This window comes from Arachis duranensis, chromosome 5 (genome assembly GCF_000817695.3).
Source record: "Arachis duranensis cultivar V14167 chromosome 5, aradu.V14167.gnm2.J7QH, whole genome shotgun sequence".
NCBI classification, from domain to species: Eukaryota; Viridiplantae; Streptophyta; class Magnoliopsida; order Fabales; family Fabaceae; genus Arachis; species Arachis duranensis.
Window position 1 is genome coordinate 10,346,337 of NC_029776.3, and position 22,072 is coordinate 10,368,408.

Below are 22,072 nucleotides of genomic sequence, written 5' to 3' on the forward strand. Positions count from 1 at the left end.
GATAAATTTTTAAAATACTAGATTTTTACAATTTTTTTAATTTTTTTTATTTTTTTGTCTAATTATATTCATTAATTATATCATTCATATATCAATTTTTTTCAACAATTTATATTTTTTAATATTATTTAGTTGTAATATTGTTAAATACACGATATTATCGTAAATCATGAAAAACAAAATTAAAAAATTGAATGTTAATTTCAATTATATATCATCATTTTTACAAATTTTTTTGTCTAATTATATTGATTAGTTGTAATATTGTTAAGAATATATAGTATTATCATAAGTCATGAAAAGTAAAACTAGAAAATTGAATGTTAATTTCTTATATTCAAATTTGCATTTCATCTAATAGTTTTATATTTGTGCTATAGTATTTAATGTAATCTAAAAAAATTACTACTTAAAAGACAAAATAAAAATAATAATATAAATTTAAATTGAATATTTTTATAATTTTATTTAAAATTTAATTTATCTATAAATTTTTTAATTTTATAATTATTAAATTTTATATTACTTTATATATTTTATAAATTGTATGTCCATTATATTTTTTCGCACAACGCGCGCTTTAAATCTAGATATTATTTTATTCACAAGGCCAGAGCCAATTACCAGTCAATAATTATTAGAGTATATATTCAAATAAATTTTTGAAAAATTTTACATTGAACATTTGTCTTTAAAAATTTTTTATTGTATTGAGTTTCTTGAATTTTATAAAAATAAGACACAAAAATTCTTATTTTAGTTAGATTTATTATTTTTATTTAGACAAATAAATCTTTAAAAATGTAACACAAAAACTTATATGTCTTATATTTAAAAAATTCAGGAACCTCAACGTAATAAATTTTGTTTGAAAACGAAAATGTTGGATGCAAAATTTTTGAAAGACCTATTTAAATATATACTCTAATTATTATTATATTATCCATGCTTAGAATGATGGCGGTGGGAAATGGGTGGGACAGGTAGAGACTCTCAATCAATAGTGGACCTGCAAGCAAAGCAGGACCAGTTATAAGTACGTACATGGTGATGCAGATGCTTTAATTTGCTCCAATTTCGTAATGTTAACGAAGCTATGCCGCGTGGTGGAATCTTAATATACTTGTTACACAAAAAATACTTCCTTTGGAATTTTTCTCTGAATTCTTAATTCCCACTCTTGTGGATAAGTTGTGTAGTAAGTAGGCGCATGCCATGTGATTGCAGCAGACTATGCTCCTGTGGTGATTTGTTCGATCATTCTTCTTGGAGCGTGTTAAATAAATATTCCAGTAATAATAAGACAGTTAACGTGAATATTTTTCTTGCGAGAACTTAATGCAATGCCGCTCTATAAGAAATTGCGCTTCCACTCGTTTTGTTTTGTTACTTTTGATGGCAAAAGTTGTTCGTCGGTGTTCTCTTTCATGAACTCTGGTTTAATAAAAAAGCGCGGGGGATAGCTTACCTGCTTTTCATAAATCATATACCATACCATTTATTTATTTATTTGTCGGTGGTGATTATGAGATGGATACTGTATGTACATTTTCCCTATAGTTACTTACTTTACCTTTAATCTGCATACTGTCAAATTTTCAGTGTTCCCTAGTCTTTCTAGTAACAATGTTTTTACCTATCATGCATTGTTTTTTCCTTTCACTTCCTCTGTTCACACTAATAGCAAAACCATATCAACTCATAATAGGCAGGCATAATTATAAATTTCAAATGGTTTCTCATATCCCGAATTAACTTAATCGGAGTAATAATAATAATGCAAAAATAGACAAACGTCGTTTTCCCATATTGATGGGTCCAGCAACTAGCACTAAAGTGTAAAGAGCTGAACTTTCGCTTTTTTTTTTTTCTCTTAGCTCATCTTTTTCTATATTAAGAAAGCATACAAACAGCAAGAAGAGAAGCCTCTATACACTTTTCAAAGAGTGTCAGAGATTGAGATTGAGATTGAGCCAAGAAGATGTTGAAGCATTTAGTGTTAGTTATTCTTTTGGCCGTTTTGGTTCATGACCATGTTCATGATGGCACTACTACCGTGGAAGCTGCAGGGGATGGTTTTGTAAGAACAAGAGGCATCCACTTTGTGCTGAATGGGAACCCTTTTTATGCAAATGGCTTCAATGCTTATTGGCTTATGTATGCAGCTTCAGATCCATCTCAGAGGTACAAGGTCTCTTCAGCATTCCATGAAGCAACAAGCCATGGCCTCACAGTTGCTAGAACTTGGGCTTTCAGCGACGGTGGTTATAGACCCTTACAATATGCTCCCGGATTCTACAATGAACAAATGTTTAAGGTAAAGTAGTGACCAGAAACCAAACAAATTGAAAATTTTCCTTCTAATTGGTTCAGTACATTACATCTTGTGTTTATTTTTTTGGCTTTGAAGGGGTTAGATTTTGTTATATATGAGGCTAGGAAGTATGGTATAAAGCTGATACTGAGTTTGGTGAATAACTATGAGAGCTTTGGAGGGAAGAAGCAGTATGTGAACTGGGCTAGAAGTAAAGGGCAGTACCTTACATCAGACGATGATTTCTTCAGGAGCCCTCTTGTTAAGGGTTACTATGCTAACCATGTCAAGGTGGTTGTTATGTCTTTGTGTTGGTTAAACTTGTATGTGCATGCTGTCATGCTGAATTCCTCATTGTACCTTTTTTTTTTTGTTTATTCTAATTTTACATTGGATTTGAGTGCATTATCTTGCACAGACTGTTCTTAACAGATACAACAGTTTTACCGGTATTCACTACAAGGATGATCCAACAATCATGGCCTGGGAACTCATGAATGAACCCAGGTGCACTTCAGATCCTTCAGGCAGGACTATTCAGGTCAAATACTATTTTCTTTTTCTCTTTTGACTTTGGCCTCATTGATAGGGCTTCTTCAAAAGTGAAATAACAAATCACGGGCCAATTTCATGGGAACTTGATGAGCTAACTACTTTGACTTTAATTCCGCTATTACAGGCTTGGATCACGGAAATGGCTTCCTTAGTGAAGTCCATAGACAGGAACCACTTATTGGAGGCTGGTCTTGAAGGCTTCTATGGTCAATCAACACCCCAAAGGAAGAGAATGAACCCTGCTGGCTTCAATATTGGCACAGATTTCATTGCAAATAACCGCATCCCTGGCATTGACTTTGCAACCGTTCACTGTTACCCCGACCAATGGTAACTAACTAAACAAAAACATACAAGTTCATGAATCACATTACACTATCCACATAACTGTTTCATCTTTTTGTGCATGAGAAGGGTATCCAATTCGAATGAGCAGTATCAACTCTCATTCTTGAACAACTGGCTCAATGCTCACTTCATAGACGCGCAGTATGCTCTGAGGAAGCCAATACTTGTGGCAGAATTTGGAAAATCGTTCAAGGACTCGGGTTACAACACCTACCAAAGGGACCAGCTCTTCAGTACCGTGTTCTACAAGATATTGGCTTCTGCCAAGAGAGGAGGACCGGCAGCAGGAGCACTCTTCTGGCAGCTTCTCACGGAAGGAATGGAGTCATTCCAAGATGGTTATGGCATAATGCTGGGGCAGGGTTCTTCTACTGCAAACATGATTGCTCAGCAGAATCACAGGCTGTACCTTATTCGCAGGATTCTTGGGAGGTTTGCGAATATACGGCGGTGGAAGAGGGCCAGGGGAAACAGAAGGTCTGGTGGAAATGGGGGTGGAAGTTCAAGAATGGAATTGCCTCAGTTATTGAATTAGTGGAACCGCATATTCAAGGGTTTAATGTGGATTTCAGTGTTTTCTATGGGACATGTTTTAAGGATTTTTCGTTTGTTGAATTGGTTTCTCTCTTAGAGATGAATCAGAATCGGAATGCTGTCCATCCAGGAGGGTTAAACTAGTTAGGTATATGTTATACAACTCTGGTTTTGGTCGTTTCTGCTTCTCCTGTATAATACTTAAGTGGTTCTTGATGCTTTAAATGGCTTGTACTTGCTTCTTAAGCAAAACCATGAGATATAAATGTAACACTGATGTTAGTTTTGCAGTTTATTGTTGCTTCTTAGTCTTAGGCATTGCCATATTTGAAAGGATAAAAATACAAACATGGAGAAGTGAAAGCAGTGGTAAAATGGAGATGCATATTTTTATGGTTTTAGGATTTCAACAAAACCAAACAAAAAGAAGCCTTTTTTTTTCGATTGACTAGGTTACAACTTACAACAGAACTTAATATTACAGCAGAAGTAGCATCACCTTGTCCTAACTGCACACAACCAGTGACGCTCCTAAAGTGATGAGAAAGCTTTTATGTGACTTTGATTGGTACCAACTTTGAATAAATGTTGTTGAAATTTGGACTCTCTTTTAAATGTTTTTTGGACTTGGTCTCATCATTCTGAAGCTGAGCAATTAAATCCTTGCACATGTACCACAAAGGTCATGACTCATGTGTTTCACACCTTAATTACGCACTTCAGTCAATGTTAGTATGTACTAATCAAGAAGTGTATTTTTGGTATCTAAATAACACTGATATTTGAACAATAACCTTATCTAAATTATTCAGGTCCCTCCCCATTAATCAAGCCAATAAGTTTAAGAAAATAAATCACATAATAAAAACATTCACACATTTCCAAACGATTTAAGTATACTACTAGTCCCCTACTTGTCAATAAACTCATCATAATGTAGTGGCAACAATTCAGTAGTTTTTGGAGTAGTAACTCATTGCTTCTAACTAGTATTGTCCTATCTGAAGAGGTTCAATCTTGATAAACAACTAAGTATTGCCCTCATTGCTTCTGCTGGTATATAACAAATACTTCAATCTTGATATACAAAATGATATTTCATTAACCAACACAATTTAGTGCAATGCTACAACAGATTTAGTGTGGTTTTAGTCATCTTTAAGCCAATGACGGATCACAAATACAAGAAAACAAATGCAAATTCCTATAGAACCCGATAAACCAATGATCCTAACAAACAAAGAGGATTGATATGCATCCTGAATAAAAGCATTCCATAGCCAATACCACACAAGAGACATAATGGAACCAATTGTAGCCCCAACAACCACCTGGTTCATTGTATGAAGTTGTTGTGATACCCTTAGGTACGACTGGAAACACACAAGAGCATGCATCAGAAACTCAAGCTACCAAAAATATTACTTGCCATCATTACAGTAAAACTCGGATATTTCAATGCTAATTCATATGAATAGCTTATATTAGATAAATTCATATTTTAAAAAGTTCTTACCAAGTTTCAATGGATAAATATGTTTGTGCATTCTGAATATAAATGCAAATAATACAATGTTTGAATACATATACTGAAGGTTTCCAAGCTTATATGCTTTCCTTCATTGAGATCATTGCAATATGGAAACAATAACATGACATAAGTCATCAACTAGACGAAAGGCAGACCTCAGTGTCATGAGTAAGTCTAGAATATTATTCAGTAATTATGGAACGGATTGGATGAATAACATGAACAATTATATCAAGCCATCTACTTGATGCACCTAATGGAAAGAGTTAATGAAGATGGTAATAAGTGTAATCATTATGAACAGAAAAAAGGTGCACCAATAATCAGAGTATGAACTATATTGCCAAACGGAAATACAATATACTTACAAAATAAGAACCACATGTCAAGTACAGTCCACTGAGGACAATGCTGTAAACATTTAGCCCAAGCAATTCTATAGCTGCAGCATGATAAGAGAAACAAACACATGTTTATAGTGAATCAGTACGTAGTTTATGCTTTTGAAAAGTAGATAGAATGGCATAAATATATATTTTTTTTAAAAAAAATTCTTCAATTTTGAATCTTCCATAAAGATAATGGAACTATTCATTTCATGAAGTCAATACAAAAACCACAAAGGCATAGAATTAGCCACTTCAAATGTTAACAATATACAATATTTAAAGACAAGATACGCTAGAGATGCACTTACTAAGCATACTACAAGCCTATGTAAATTCCTTGATCTATTATCAATATTTACCAAAATTAACAAGCGATAAAAAAATGCATAAACCAGGCATACAAGTGTGACAGGAAAGAAAAATATCAGGTAAGAGGAATTACTTGAGAAAATAAAGAAGAAGACAACAAAGAATATGGATTGTGCGTGCGTAGATGGCATCCCAGGGTCAGATTTCAGGGCTGAAGGACGTTCCTGGTTCAGTATATTTTTTAGCAAAACAGAGAGGAACGAATTCAGAATAGACCCTGCAAAAATCCACAAGGCTTCTTCGATATCATGGCTCCAAAGAATGAAACCACCAAAAGAAACAGCTACTATCCACTTGCTCTGCAAACAAGAAACAACCTTATAGAACTATAACTTATAATGTTAATTTCATCCTCAATAACCAAACCTCGAGACAGGATAAAACAAGTTTCTTGTCCTTTACAATTGGTTGAATCACCCAAAACTATACGAATTACCAAGAAAATTATTGAAGGAGGTTAGGAAGAATAACTAACCAATCGATTGAGCCTGGGTTCTATGTCACGGAACAAAATGTTGGGCTGAAACTCAGTTGAGCCATCGATGAATGCTTCTTGTTCGAACACTTGCTTGATATCATCCCTCTCTCTATCTCTGAAAGCAGAAGGTTGTGTGAATTCATTCATGGTGTTGGACGATACCCAGATTTTATTTCCTCCAAGAAAGTGTGTCCTGGTAACAGCCCCGCCAAAAAGAACTGATCTTGAAGCTGAAAACGTGAGGGCAAATGAAGTGTTTTTCTTGAACGGGTGTGTGTGTCTAAGCAAAGTGGTTCTCGGGAGATGGGAAAGGGCGGTGGTTGTGGGTAGTAGCGCCATGTGAGAGGGTATTGCGGAGCTGAGATGTTGGGAAGAGAAGACGAGCCATCACAAGAAGCTGCTATTAAACGAAGGAAGGTAATCTAGGAACACACAATGGTCTTGTTCATTGATAGGTTCAGAAAAGTCCAAATAGGGTGTGAATACCCCAAAATCCAAACAGGTACCTGTCTTTTAATTAATTAAATTAATCCCCTAAATTAAATTAAAATTTAGCTAACATGTATGTTTAACGAAAAGTTTTAGGTTATTAATTTTTTATTAATATTAATCAGTATTTTAAATTAATACACGAATGTTTAGAATTTAAAATTTAATCGTTAGAGTTGATTAAGTATTACTATTAACTAAAAATAATAAATAAAACAATAATTATGACATGATAAGGGAAGGGATTATTTTTCAAACCAAGTGCGCAATTGCGATGTTCTTTATTATTTTTTTTCGTTCTTGTATTGTATGTGGTATTTTTGTGCTCTTTGGGTTTATCTTTTCCTTTTTTTTTTGGTACTAAGAAGGCCCTAAGGCCTAAATAATCCAAAAGAAAAGAATTACAAAAGATGGGATATTAGATTTCACAACTATCACTGAAGAGATGCATTGAGATTTTACTAGGAGGTTTTTTAAAGAACCTATTTTTTTTTTCACCATCCAATATCGGGTTAGCTAACCTAGCTAATCTATCTGTTACCTGGTTAGCCTCTTTGAGTACATGTTGAAACTTCATTCTCTAACAATTATTTATCATAGTCGGTATTTTTTACAAAGGAGAGGACGAAAAAAAGTTGGATGACGCATAGGAGAATTTTTGATAAACTCGCCCGCTCCTTGAGAATTCGATTCCACTATTAAAAATTTAGTTCCTTTACTCTAAACAATTTCCAGCCCCACTTTTATAGCGTTAATTTCAGTTTTTATAGCCTTTGCATTATCCAATCTTTTAGCAAATTTCCACACCCAACCACCATTTTAATTCCTTAAAAATCAAGTACAATTCGCTGGCCAGAATTTTTTTTGGAGGCCCTATCAGTGTTTAGTTTGTACCAATTCTCCAGGAGATTTTTTTAAGAGATCATTCTATCTCCTTTATGGTCTTCCCTATGAATTCCATTAACGATGATCTTGTTCTCTTCCATTATCCTCCTGATTCTTAATAATTTGACTTTCTCTTGATCTTCCTTATTAGAGTGTACATATTCATTCCTGAACTTCTATATTATCCAAATTGTCGTCATAAAAACGTCCTTCTATTTCAAATTCTGTCCCTCCCAACCTCTATGGACATATTGAATAGGATCCAGTATCTCAGACTCAATGAGAAAAAACTTTAGATGTATTACAATTTAATGCACGCCATCCAAATGATAGAAGTTTTCGGGCAATCCCTCACCGCATGGACTGCTTCCACATTACAATTCATACAATTGAGATTATTCTCCTGTGTTCATCTAGTAGTTCTATATAAGGTTAATAAACCATTATGGACTAGCTGCTAGACAAATATCTTAATTTTCTGTACCCCTTTTCATTCTCAAATTTTTTTCCAAATAAGGACTTTCTCTTGTTGCTGTTGAGCAAGATTACTATATGTATGTTTGATAGTGAATTCTCCTTTAGGATTTAGTCTCCACATCAGCAAATCCTCCCCTTCCTCTGTTCGTGGTGGAGAGCATTTGAGAATTTTGGTAACCATGTTATTTGGTAGGAGGATGTCAAGTCTACTCACATCCTATTTTTCATTAGAATCTATATATTTATTAATAGACCAGTTGATTTTCGCCTGAGTCCTCATAGGTGACGCCGAATCCTGCAACTTGATTTCTTGTTCTATCCAATTATCACTCCAAAAATTAATTTTCTCCCCATCGTCAATTATGTGCCCAACATTCTGGATTAGAATTGGCCAAAGTTTGCACATACTTTTTCATCAGGGAGAGTCCTCATTTTTTTGAAGTACAGCACTGTAGTAAATTATCTCCACAACCATATTTACCAATCACAACCTTTGCCCATAAAGAGTTCGAATCATTAATTAAATTCCATTCTCGTTTGAGAATAAAAGCTTCATTAACAATACTCAGATCTCAAAAGTCAAGGCCCCCTCTATATTTATGATTTCGAATCTTTTTTCACCTCACTATATGAGCTCCCTTCTATTACTGTGATGGTCCCAAATGAACCCACGTTGAGCTTTTTCAATCTCATGACAAACACTTTTTGGGATTTGAAGATGTTGCATAGGATAAAGTGTCATGGAGCCCAATACTAATTGCGCCAAATTATCCTCACCGCTATTGAAAGGCACATGGATTTTCACCCTTGCACTTTGATATTCATTAGATCAAGAATGTGACTACAATTGATCTTCTTTGCTCTAGAATTTTGGATCATGGCCCCTAAGTATCTTCCAACTTCATTCACAGCTGAAAAATCACTCATAGAGATTATGCTTTGTCTAGTTTGCTCTGTGACATTCTTGGAGAAATAAATGTTTGTCTTTAAATTATTCACAAGGTATCCCGACGCCTCGTAGAAATCCTTAAGAATGGTCATCACATTTCTCAATTAATCATCGCTTGCCTTGGGAAATACAATAAGATCGTCCGCAAACATCAAATGCGATATTAGTAGACCCTCTCTCCCGACCCGCATAGGATTCCACCTGTTTCCCTCAACCGCTTCCAAGATCATATGCGACAACATATCCATACATATAACAAATATATATGGTGAAAGCGGGTCGCCTTGTCTAATTTCACGCGAAGGAGTGAAGGAAGTCATCTGTTGACCATTCCAAAGGATAGAGAATTGGTTTAAAGTAATACATTGGATGATAATACTTTGAGGTGTTGCAGTATACCAAACTCAATCAAGGAATTCCTAATGAAGGACTAGCTTAATCTATCATATGCTTTCATCAAATCTATCTTGATCGACATGAATCCTCTTCTTTCTCTCACTCTCCTCATGGAATGGACCATTTCTTGAACTATTGCAATATTGTCATGAATGCTTCTCCCCGAAACAAAACTAGACTGAAAAGTCTCTCCTCCGGCTCAAGAGCTTCTGCTAGTTGACTTTACAAATCGCTCTCCAAATCTTCAAACCTACGATTCCTTTCATACGACTGATACTTTTGAATACCATCGATCCTTGCTATTAGCCTTTTCTTGCTTTTGAAGATGTCTCCAAAAATATCTTTCTTCCAATTGCTAATGTTGTCTTTGAGGTATAGCATCTTCTGAAAATAATTGTCCCTTACTTTCCAGCTGTTTCTCTCGAAACGATAAGGTCTATTGTCGTAACTGTTTGGGCTACCATCAATTTCAATTAAGAGCGGATGATGATCTGAGTGAGTGTGAGTAAGACAAGACACAACGACTTCGGAGTATCTTAGCCTCCAATTAGCATTAGACAACCCCCTATCTAACCTCTCAAACACTCTTTTCCTCCCGTATCTTATTGCTCCTTTTCAAGTGAACTTAGATCCCTTTGCACCCAAATCAACAAGCTTGCACTGTGAGATCCAGTTAGAAAACTCTTGGCATTTCCTTAACTCTGCAGGCACCCCCCCTTTTTTCCATAGGGCTCGCAATTGCGTTGAAGTCGCCGACAACAAGCCACCGCTCATTAATGTTCAACGTCATCTCTTTCAGAATTCTCTACCCTTCCTTTTTCTGTCTTTCTAGGGCTACAATACACAACCGTAATGAACCACGGTCGTTTATATCCCTCTTCCACAACAGCATGGATGAACTTGTCATTTAGGCAAATGGACTTGATATATTCAAATCCCCTCTGTTCCACAATAACCACCTTACTAAAGCCTCTGGCCTCTACCAGAATGGAATTATTAAAATCCAAAGTTCTAATGACTCTTTGGGCTTGATCTCCATAGCACCAAGTTTTCTGAAGAGCAATAGTATCTGGTTTATATCTTTTCTTTTGTTTGGTATTGCTTTGAGTAAGATTTTGTCATTCCTGATGGACCTGGCCAGCCTGGCCTTGTGTTTGGTTTTGGTCCGTAAAGAGGAGACTGGAAAAAGGGCAAAGCTCAATCCAACAAAACCTGGTCTGAAGCCTATACGAATTAAACAAACGCACTAGCCCACCTATGCCTTTCTATTGAACTCCTTTTATATGCTATATATATGTATGAATGATTGAGTTCCTATCCTACCGGCTACCATATAGAATAAATATCTTATAAATTTGAGCACAATGAGTAGAAAGCACTTTGCTACTTTAGCCGTTCCATTACGCATTATTAAAAATGCTTGATTTGAGTTCATACGAGTTCTGAAGTTATTGAACGTAATTTATTGACGTATCCTGCAATTTATTTTACTTTGTGGTAATGAAAAGAGAAGAATATATGCCCTGAAACTCTTAGATCTCTAAACGGATTGAACGGAGCACTCAACAGTAGTCAATCTCTTCGATGGGAGAATAATGCCGACAGTGAAATATGTGGTGCTGTGTGGTTAGTTAAACATTAGCAGATTATTTAATTAAGTCAATAAAGTACACACAAAATGAGTGCCGTGCTTCTGTCTCTGCCTCTAGTGGTCCTGAAATATATAGTTTTATTAAAGATTAACAAATGCATGTTCCAGCATCATATATAAATATTCCCTTTAATTTACCCATACTCACTTTCAATTAGGGGAAATAAAGTATTACTTACATATCAATTTCGCTTCTCCATTTTTGGCATACACAAAATCCCTTTTCAAATATATATTATATATTGCTAGCTAGCTAGCTAAATATCATGGTTGATATATGTAACATTCTCTTAATGAAAACATCTCCTAGCTATGTAATACTAACTAGTACATAATAAAGGTTGACGTAGTACCTAGCTAGTGAGATGGTAATTCAAATGACTAGAGATTGGCAAGTGAAAAAAACAGTGAGCTGTGGAAGAAAGAGCTGTATGCGTCTATCTGCATTCTGCAATGAAGAGAGAGGAAGATGGATGCGTGTGATGGCCATTTCCGTAGCACGTGCTGTGTTGTATGGTATGGTATTTAATATTAATACATATACATTATGATTATCAGGATTCAGGATCAGGAAAACAGAAACTTAGACTGGGACTGCATGCAATTTGAACAATCTGCACCTTTATCTGTATCAGCTTATAGTCATGTATATATTGCAGTGGCTAGGGTCTAGGGACCAAGCAAGTAGCAAGACCAAGAGTGACAAGCTAGGTCATGAATGACATGACCCCATCTAGCTACTACAAATAACTACGTCTGGACTCTGGAGTCACATTCCTAAGAGTTGAAAACTACAGAGAAGACATCAATACTAGCTTATTACATGAAACTCTGTGCACAAGATTGAAAGAACTAACATATATTATTGCTTACATACACAATTTGATAAAATAATTAATAAATCACAAGTATACAAAATGTAGGGTGTCATGGAATGGTCATTTTTTATATTGGGCTTCGGACTGCACTTGGAAAGGGATGGATAAGGAAATAAAGAGCTATCAAGCGGGGTGGAACTTAATTACCCACTATCATGCGTGCTGTCACAGGCCCTGGAAATATAAATATATGTGCATAAAGTAAATTCGTCTAATTACACATTTTCATTATTTATCAGAGTAGTAGTTGTTGTTTATGGTAGAGGCCTAGATCAAATAAGCCGGTACATAAAAGATCAAGACTTATTACCAACTACCAATCAAAGAATGTTTTCAGCTGGTGTGCCCATAATGTTACCATATCATACACTTGAATTGGTACACAGCTTAGTCCTTTGCATTAATATATGATAGGAAATGATATTATTATTACAGAAAAGAAAGTAATATATTGCTTTCGATAAAAACTGAAAAAGAAGACTACCAGAACGCACGAGCCATGGTACTTGCCACTTGCCACAGGTACATAACTACATATCGCCTCACGTGAAATGCCGCACCTCTTATCTCACGCATGTTCTCATTACCCTTCAAATCGCGCTTTGTCCCAACTTTTTTTTCCCTCCCCTGCCTTAAATTATCAGCTGATTAATATTTAAACCATCTTCAAAAGTATAAAAAATTAAATGAAAAAATATTGTTAAACCACGAAAGGAATATAAAACACACAAATTGGATGCACAGGAACAAGATCACTTTTAGGAACTTAAAAAGAAGAAAATACTAAATGAGAAAGCGTAGGGTAGATAGCGGTAGAGTAGGTCTGATAATTTAATATTTGTACGTATCCCTCCAGTTAGAGAGGTTTTGGAGCAGTTTTGAATTTTGATTCTTTCCTTGCAGTATATGGTGCGAACAAGTCAAATATTTGACCGTAGCTTTCAATAATTACTTGTCCTCAATCAATTATATCCGTACGGGAAATAAAAACAAAAAAACTTTAATAACAAATGATTATTCACGTCAAGATACTGTAAAGCTGATAATTCAACATTATCAGATAATTTAATATATTTATCTAAATTAAATTATTATTTTTATACAAAATTATTTTTAAATGCAAGAAGAGACTAGAGAATAGTGTGGGTATAAAAGAGTGATGTGGCAATGCAAGGGAAAAAGGTTGAGCTCTCTCACTCACACATACACTTACAACTTTTCTTTTCTCTTGAGAAATTTTTCTGCATGCATGGAGGCTTTTGATTTCAGCAATTCGAAAGAAGAGAAAGGCAGCGCCATGTCTGGCCATATCTTCTCCGGCATTGCCAAGACGCTTCGCATTCTGGAACTCTGCATCGCTCTCTTCCTACTCTCCTGGATCCTCACGCGCCTCCCTCTCGCCATCCGCCTCTCCGCCAACTGCCTCCGCAGCCCTCTCTTTGTCTTCGCTCTCTTCAACGCTATCATTGCCGCCCTCCTCGCCCAATCTGCCCGACTCTCCGCCTCCGATCACCGCACCTCCCACTCCGAACCTCAAGCAGAGCACCGGCACAATCAACTAATAACGGATCGAGCTGTAACGGATACGTGTACGGACAATGGTTCATGTGCCGCGGCGGATTCAGGTTCCAATTTCAGATCCCAGAGAGTTTTCCAGCGGATTCGATCGGAGAAGTTGGAGGAGGATGAGGGAAATACGACGGAGAGGAAGAAATTGCGGCGATCGGAGACGGAGACGGAGACGGAGACGGCGAAGGCGGTTGAAAGTTCGTATCCGCAGCATGATAAGCTGAGCAACGAGGAGTTCCGGCAAACCATAGAGGCGTTCATTGCGAGGCAAATGAGCCTTCTCCGGGAAGAGTCGTTGGCCATTGTTGTTAAAACCTCAGAGTAAATCAACAGTATTAGTAACTACTAAGTATTTCATTATGATTAATTAGTGACATTAAGCATGAAAATAAAATTAAAATTACACTTTAATCAACAATCTTTCAGGTTTATGGTATCACTTAGAAATGTTACAGCCTTAACTTACCGCTCTATTAAAATTACACTGAATATCAATAAGACGGATTTGCCTTTACCAAATTATTTTCTTCACCTAATTTCAGTTTGTAAGTAATTTGATGTGTTGAGGAATTCATTACTCTCAGGAAAAAGTTTAAAAAAAGGCGCAATGAGTTTCAATGTTTTGGGTTTCTATGGCTGCAAATGACGCTTATACGGAATCACGGAACAGAACCAACCATTGTGGCTGGCTGAATGAATATATTCCGATTTAGAGTATTATGTGATTTACTTGGAGCAGTTTATTACGGACTTGGAAAGAATTGGAATCAATGTATTGGGGATATGTCCCACTTTACTCTGCAGCTTAATTAATAATTATCATACTACGAATAGGAGGGAAAAGAATATTTGATTAGGGTGGAATTTGATTGCCTATTATCATGATAATAAATAAAAGTAAGGAGGAATTGTATTCCGGATCCAACGAATGACTGATGCTCGGATCTGGTCTAAGTTGTATCTGGATAACATGTTTGGCAACAGAAACTCTTGGGGTCAGATTTTAGCAATTTTAGCTAAGAGTAGCGTTAGGCAATATATTTTGTGATTTTTAGTCATTAATTAAGGATTTTTAGTCATTAATTAATTATTATTAGTATTCTTAGTAGTATGAAAATACATTTAATAATATGAAATTATACATTCTTTTTCTACTAATTAAATACTAACTAAATTTTAATAAAAATATTGATCTATTAGACATTTTCTTTAATTAATAATTACTCAACACAAATATCAAATTATCTTCGACATATAAATTTTATTAATTTATGTATGTAAATTCTAATAAATATGAGTACAAATTATATTAATTTATATGTATAAATTTTAATAAATATAAATATAAATTAAACGTAAATTACTATAAATATAGATATACATTAGTCATATAAATAATAATAAAATTTATTAACCGTATAATAATTGACAATTCACACTAAGATTGAACTTTAATAAAGTTTGGTAACGATTTCCTTTAGGACACTTCCAATTATATTTTAATTATTCTAGTTAAATAATCACTTTAATATAAACATTATTATTTTTATTTCTTGGATAAATTAAAATTTCTCTCTTTCATTTTTTATGTTTTGCAAAAGATTTTTTTTCCTTTCATTTTTATCTTTTTATAACATAGATTACTCAAATTTTTTTTTGTGGATTTTGATGCCCTACAGCACTGTTCTCTTCCATTAAAATTCACAAATTTCATGAAAATGGTCGATGATATGTTTTTTTTGGGTGTGTCGTGGATGATATGGTTAAAGTCCAGGCCTGAAGAATATACGCGACGATATTGTAGGCCTTTACAGTTTTTGGTCTTGAAGGCCTTCAAGCTATGAAAACCTTTAGTGTGGTACTATATAGAAACTAAAGGGTAATTTGTGTGTAGCAACAAGTTGGGCTCACAGTCTAAAAGAAAAGTAAGTTGGGCGATAAGTATCCAAAAAATATCTAAGAATAAAAAACAGGTAACTAAAAAAAAAAGTGAAAAAGTATCATTTTTCTTTGAGTAAATGCTAAATCAAGTCCTTACTATTTGAACGACGGACAAAACGCCCATTGATGATATGAAATTGGCCCACCAAACCCTAACCTCTTTTGTAATTGTGTATGTAGTAGCCAGAACTGAAAATATACAGAAAATTAGATGTAATTTCTCACTCTTCTTGAAGAAAATTTAGGTGATGACAAGAAATATGGATGAAACTTTATATCTAACAACAAAAGGTTATAAAATATTTGTATATTTTCTTAAGTTGAATATTCTTAAGTTGAATTATTAAGCTGCTTTTTGCATTTTCTTAAGTTGCTTTCTATTATTATTTATTAATAGTAGATGTAAGTTCAATTGTTGTAAATTAATTAAAATAGGAGTATATAAGGAGTACGTATAGAGTACATATGGTGTTTTCATTTAATAAAAAAAAACTATGAACCAACATGTTGAATGTGATTTGTGTAACAACTCAGACCACCCTCTAGCACGATATTGTCCGCTTTGGTACACAAGGCCTTACGCTTTTACCTTTAACGATAGGGATGATAGCCGAAACCCCCCACACTCACTCGTCAAAACGCGTCATGCTAGGGAGAAGTATCCACACCCTTATAAGGCATGCTTCGTTCCCCTCCCTAACCGATGTGGGACCTTACAATCCACCCACCCCCCTAAGGAAACCTAGCACCCTCGCTGGCACATCAATCCAGACTCCGACTCTGATACAATCTGTAACAGCCCAAACCACTCGCTAGCACGATATTGTCCGCTTTGCCACACAAGGCCTCACGGTTTTGTCTTTGACGATAGGGATGATAGCCGAAGCCCCACACACTCACTCGTCAAAACGCGTCATGCTAGGGAGAGGTATCCACACCCTTATAGTGTGCTGCATATTTGGAAGAATTTCAGACAAAGATTTAAGGATAAGCAGACTGAGGGACTTGTGTGGTAAGTCTTAAGGTGCACAACACATAGTCAATTCAAGGATGCCATGGAGAAACTAAAGAGTATAAACATTGGTGCATGAGAATATATGAATGGTATTGATCCTGGTGCGTGGTGCAGGACTTTTTTCAGTCACTTTCCAAAAAATGATAGAACCATAAATAACATGTGTGAAGTATGAAATGCAACGATTGTTGATGCTAGAGAGAAGCCAATATTAACAAGGTTAGAGGAGATTAGATGCACAATCATAAAAAAGATGGCTAACCATAAACGGATCTTAAGTTCATATACTGGAAAATTGACACCAGCTCAACAGAAGAGGGTAGACAAGTTTATCAAGCCTGGAAGTCACAAATGGACAGCTCAGTGGTCTGGAGATAATAACAGAATCTTATTTGAAATCACAAGAGGAAAACAGAAACTAGAAGTGAATCTACAACAGCATACTTGCACCTGCAACATGTGGCAGCTTTCAGGTAAGGGTTGTGTATGTTTTAATAATACAAAATTTATTAGTGGACACTTAGAATAATGGATTGTATTTGGAATAAGAGAAATCAATGTATTATTATTGTTCTATCCAGGTATGCTATGTGTGTATGCTGTTGCTGCCATATCTAAACTTAGGGTTAGAACTGCTGAGGATTTTGTTAGTCCACTACTAACAATGGATGCTGTTAGGGCCACTTATAATGTGTGTGTGAAACCAGTAAATAGTGAAGAGTTTTGGAAAGAAGCAAGTCAACCAAAGCCTGATCCACCTAGAATAACAAGACCAGTTGGACGTCCGAAAAAACGAAGGTCAGATGCAGCTCACCCACCACCACAACCTAATGGTGACAAGGTTAGGAGTACTTTTCAAGTTACGTGTAACAAATGCGGGAAAAAGGGGGCATTATTGCAAGACTTGCAAGGGAGCACCTTCAAGACCTGATTGGAAACTAAAGAGAAAAAAACCAAAGGCTTCTAATCTACAATTGCCGTGCATAATGGAGATGAGGTAGACTAGCAAACTGCAGGGGCGCAGAATGCAAATGAACAAACAGAACAGGTACATATTTGTGATTTCAGGGACCAAATTGTACTACACTTATAATGGTTAGGTATTTATCTATACTAAACTTAAATTGGTTACGGTGTTTTTTGTCTTAAAAGATAAGGGATAGGCATTCATGGTCTTTTAATTGTACTCAGGTTGGAGGCTCAAGTCAAACTAACATAGGTACTGCAGATGTTACTGATGAACCTTTGGTCAGCTCAATTTAATAGATCCTTTTAGTTTGCAAGTACATAATGTTTGTGTGGATTTAATTGTTGTGTTGTCTATATTATCAAGATCAGTATTGAATCTCATTTTTGCATTCATATAGAAAAAGGCCAGGAAGAACAAAAAAAAGATGCCAAAGAGGCCCATAAGTGAAGCAGATGAAATTAATGTCTCACGATTTGTCCCACAGTGAGAGGTAACAACAACTATTTTTATTGTTGTGTATTTGAAGCCTATTGTATACTTATCTGTACTGATTGTCTTCTTTATGTTAACAGCCTATTATGGTTTAACCTGAAGCTCCTAAGGTTGCAATAGTAAACACTGACATAAGGTTTAGGCCAAAGTAGAAGATATTTAGGCTCAAGCTCCACCAGCAACACAACAATATGCAAATACCACCATCACACAACCTCAACCTAATGCAAACCTTACTCAAAGTCCAAGACCTCCTCATGTACAACCTAACATCAGTGGTAAAGCCATTTCAATGGAGATAATAGCAGTAGCCGGCAACCAAACCTTATTAAGGCTGCTTAAGTTTATTCCAACCCCAGGCATAAATATACCAAAGAAGCATTAATGAACCTTTTTACTATTAAATACTCTTTTTGAAAAGTCTTCTTGTAATACATGAGATCCTATATTTTGTTTTGGCTTAAATGCTATTAGACTTAATGCTCAATTGTATTTTGATTTAATTTACTTATGTTGTGCAGCAGTACTAAATTGGCTTAGACATCGTCTCTACTGTGATTATTTTGGTTATATATTTTTGTTGACTTATTTTATGTATTGAGTACCTTAAAAGCACTTATCTACTACTAATTTGGTTACAAGTACTCTGGTAATGTTACCAGTTCTGGTCTTTTTATTCCTTTTGTCAACTTGGATCACCTATCATAATGAAGTTGCTAGTATTCATGCAGTGAATATAAAAGAAAATAACAAATTATTTTCATTCTCAAAGTTGCAAAACATACATATTACTAGGGGTGTAAGTTACCGAACCGGACCGAATTTTACCGCAAAACCGAACCGAAAAGAAAACTGAAAAAACCGGTTTTTTTGATTTTTTCGAATTAAACCGATCGGTTCGGTTCGGTTTTCGGTTGGCTCAGTAAAAACCGAACCGAAATATTGGTTCAGAAACCTTATTTTTACACATTTACCCTTTAACCTTGTTGTTTTACTAGACATTTTTAATTGTTTTTGTTTTATGTTTAATTAAGTTGAATTTGTATTGGATTTGAATGTGATAAACTCTTGTTTTTCTAGTTTATTGAAGGTTTTAAATTTCATTTTATGGCATTTTAAATTTAGATAAGTAGGTGTAAAAAAACCGAAAAAACCGACCGAACCAAACCGCCGTTGGTTCGGTTCGGTTCGGTTCGGTTGCTCAAACTGCAGCCAACCGAACGGTTGGTCTCTTTGAAGAACCGATCAGGTCGGTTTGGTTAGTTTTCGATCCAAAATCGAACCGAACCGAGCCGATTACACCCCTACATATTACATATAAACTCACACATTTGTCAACAAAAAATATCCATGATATAAACCTGTTTTGATATCCTAACCTAGTTCTTATAAACTAAGAACCAAATTTTTTAACCATATAATCCGCTGAATAAGACCCAAAATGACATTGCCATTGTAATTCCAACCAACAATGTCGGAATATAATAGTCTTGCATTTAGTACTCTTAACTTTCATTCCTACTCTATCTTTTGCCATCAACAACTCCATGGATTCTAACTTCTCTTTCAATCTCTCCACTTAGTCCACCAATTCATTAGAACTAACATCTTTAACACGGAAAGATGTCACATATTCATCCAGCCAAGTAAAGAATTTACAGTGAGGAGTTCTGGTCTGCAAAAACACATGAACTTGCTAACACAAGAAAGAAAAAAGAAAGAAAGAAAGAAAGAATGTGAAACTGGAGAATGTCCCACTTCATATGTATTTACCTTAAAATAGGCGCACCCGAAGAAGAGTCTGTTTGGATTGTCTATGGTGCTTGATTCAAACAGTATGGCATATGTTCTGCAGTTACATGTAGGTGTTGTAAATTTTTTCTTCCTACTGTTCGCACCTTTCCGGAAGCTACTGGTCGAGCCCAGCATCGTACTTGAACCCTCGTTTTGTGCATCGGCACCCGTCTCGATTTTGCTTCGTGAGTAGCAACCGCCATCTTTTTCAGTTATGACTTGCATATAGTAATCCTCAAATGTAGCTCCAACAAAGATCCGAACCCTAATTTGGAGAAGATTCAATCCAGCTTTCACGACACTGTTTCTAAAATTAAGAGGGGTCAATTAGTTGTAATTTGGAGGAAGACAATATCCACGTGACAAAAAAACTGACATGTCATCGCTCCACCTTCTCTCATCCGATTGCAGGATCTGCTATAAGCGATTTCGTATGTGGTTAGGGTTTGGTGGGTCAATTTTATATCGTCAAGGGGTATTTTGTCCGTCGTTCAAATAGTTAGAGACCGGATTGAGTATTTACTTTGATCTTTTTCTTTTTAAAATATCTTTTCACATATCTAAATTTTTAACTATTTGATACAAATATAAATAGTAGAATCTACTCTTTCACCTTTCACTTGTTAGTAAAGTTACGCACAAATTTTATAGGCATAATAGAATTTTCTAAAAAAATAAATGAAAGATATATATATAGATAGCGAGCTGCGAGCACAACACTTTTAGTAACAAAAGTGTGGTTCAAGAACCCTAATTCTAGCCTAAGCACCTTAGGAGTGGAACCCCCTATAAGACCTCAAGGGGGTCTCCACGGGATACCTCCCCCAACATTTCGAATTCATATTTATAGTTCTTATATTACATATTGTGTTTCTTCAGTAAATATATAATCAAATACTTAATAACCTCGTTAACCCTAAGTTGCATGCTGGCTAATTAGCTACTGATTGACTTCGTAGAAACTAGCAAGAACGTATTATGTGTATCCCGAAAACACACACAAACACGAAGGAAAGTGAGAGCGATCTAGGTTACTTGATAAGTTGCAATAGGATAGCCTTTTATAGCCAGATGTTTACGGTAAAATATAAGATTTTTACACTCAAAAAGGAAAAATAAATTATAACAATAAGAGTAAATTTTTCTAGTACGCGCAGAGTATAAGTTTTCTTTTAGTAGCTTTTAATGCATTTTTGCTACATATATGATGCAAACCTAGGTTAATCAATGATCATGTGCGTTATGTTGCTTGAACCATGCACATGGTCTTCATATTCTTCATAGTGTATGTTCCCATATAATTGTCGTTACCCTTGTTATCAGATGCTTATGGGTACAGTGCTGTTTCTTAGATAGTTGCATGGCTATGGTTTTTTCTTCTATTTTTGTTCGTTTTAAGTAAGAGTTTAATTTTGAGGAAGTATTTTACATAGTTATACAATCATATTCCATTATTTATAATCATTCACGCGATTATTAATATAAAAAATATTTATTTTTATTAATGTACCATTATCTAATTAAATGTATGTGTAAAGTATATCAAAATTAAATTCTTTAAGTAAATGTATTCTATAGTTTTGTATTGGATGATGTTAGGTAACCAAAAAATAATTACAATATAAAAATATCACATAAAAATTTTCATTCTCTTGATAAGCAAGTGACATACACTTCCTTATCATTTATCTTCATTTATTCTTTTGCTGTATGTTTAGAGTCATTACTGTTCTTTCCAAAATCAATTTTAATTTTTTCCAAATCAAATTCCTAACATCTCTCAATCACATTAATATCCATTAAAATACAATAATTCTTTGCAAAAATTATGAAAATTAAATTAAAAATTTTTAACAACTTCTACTATACAACTTATTTTACATATAGACTATTAAAAAATAAAACATAAAATATAAACAAAAATTAAAAAATAAAATTTTAAAAATAATTATTAACTCGTTATATTAAAATCAATAAACAAGCATACATATAAATATTAAATAAAAATATTAAAATAATTAAAATCATGACCTATTAGTGCACATACG

At 34.8% G+C, this 22,072-nt stretch overlaps 4 protein-coding genes across 4 annotated transcripts; 3 read left to right on the plus strand and 1 right to left on the minus strand.

Moving 5' to 3' along the window:
* Positions 1–1,907: 1,907 nt before the first annotated feature.
* LOC107487960 (mannan endo-1,4-beta-mannosidase 7) lies at positions 1,908–4,046 on the plus strand. The gene is made up of 5 exons (XM_016108655.3): positions 1,908–2,317; positions 2,411–2,605; positions 2,733–2,855; positions 2,994–3,199; positions 3,284–4,046. Exons 1-5 carry the CDS (start codon positions 1,982–1,984, stop codon positions 3,750–3,752), a joined length of 1,329 nt encoding a protein of 442 aa, XP_015964141.1. The 5' UTR covers positions 1,908–1,981; the 3' UTR covers positions 3,753–4,046.
* A 783-nt stretch (positions 4,047–4,829) lies between these two features.
* LOC107487959 (lipid phosphate phosphatase epsilon 1, chloroplastic) lies at positions 4,830–6,977 on the minus strand. The gene is made up of 4 exons (XM_016108654.3): positions 6,516–6,977; positions 6,114–6,339; positions 5,651–5,724; positions 4,830–5,124 (listed from the first exon to the last, which is right to left on the minus strand). The coding sequence occupies exons 1-4, from the start codon at positions 6,855–6,857 to the stop codon at positions 4,900–4,902; spliced, it is 867 nt and encodes a 288-aa protein (XP_015964140.1). The 5' UTR covers positions 6,858–6,977; the 3' UTR covers positions 4,830–4,899.
* A 6,515-nt stretch (positions 6,978–13,492) lies between these two features.
* LOC107487926 (uncharacterized) lies at positions 13,493–14,218 on the plus strand. Its single transcript, XM_016108623.3, has one exon. The coding sequence runs from the start codon at positions 13,493–13,495 to the stop codon at positions 14,135–14,137; it is 645 nt and encodes a 214-aa protein (XP_015964109.3). The 3' UTR covers positions 14,138–14,218.
* Positions 14,219–17,021: 2,803 nt separating this feature from the next.
* Positions 17,022–17,699, plus strand: LOC110281454 (uncharacterized). The gene is made up of 2 exons (XM_021143720.1): positions 17,022–17,241; positions 17,350–17,699. The coding sequence occupies exons 1-2, from the start codon at positions 17,022–17,024 to the stop codon at positions 17,697–17,699; spliced, it is 570 nt and encodes a 189-aa protein (XP_020999379.1).
* Positions 17,700–22,072: the final 4,373 nt, after the last annotated feature.

What these genes read in the sequence shown, in the direction of transcription:
- LOC107487960 (XM_016108655.3), top strand. Translation starts at nt 1,982, where the DNA reads ATGTTGAAGCATTTAGTGTTAGTTATTCTTTTGGCCGTTTTGGTTCAT. An exon ending in CTTCAGGCAGGACTATTCAG is followed by an intron (nt 2,856 to 2,993) that starts GTCAAATACTAT and finishes CCGCTATTACAG; the next exon opens with GCTTGGATCACGGAAATGGC. An exon ending in CACTGTTACCCCGACCAATG is followed by an intron (nt 3,200 to 3,283) that starts GTAACTAACTAA and finishes GTGCATGAGAAG; the next exon opens with GGTATCCAATTCGAATGAGC.
- LOC107487959 (XM_016108654.3), bottom strand. Translation starts at nt 6,857, where the DNA reads ATGGCGCTACTACCCACAACCACCGCCCTTTCCCATCTCCCGAGAACC. An exon ending in AACCCAGGCTCAATCGATTG is followed by an intron (nt 6,340 to 6,515) that starts GTTAGTTATTCT and finishes TCTTGTTTGCAG; the next exon opens with AGCAAGTGGATAGTAGCTGT. An exon ending in CTTCTTCTTTATTTTCTCAA is followed by an intron (nt 5,725 to 6,113) that starts GTAATTCCTCTT and finishes ATCATGCTGCAG; the next exon opens with CTATAGAATTGCTTGGGCTA.
- LOC107487926 (XM_016108623.3), top strand. Translation starts at nt 13,493, where the DNA reads ATGGAGGCTTTTGATTTCAGCAATTCGAAAGAAGAGAAAGGCAGCGCC.
- LOC110281454 (XM_021143720.1), top strand. Translation starts at nt 17,022, where the DNA reads ATGGCTAACCATAAACGGATCTTAAGTTCATATACTGGAAAATTGACA. An exon ending in CAACATGTGGCAGCTTTCAG is followed by an intron (nt 17,242 to 17,349) that starts GTAAGGGTTGTG and finishes TGTTCTATCCAG; the next exon opens with GTATGCTATGTGTGTATGCT.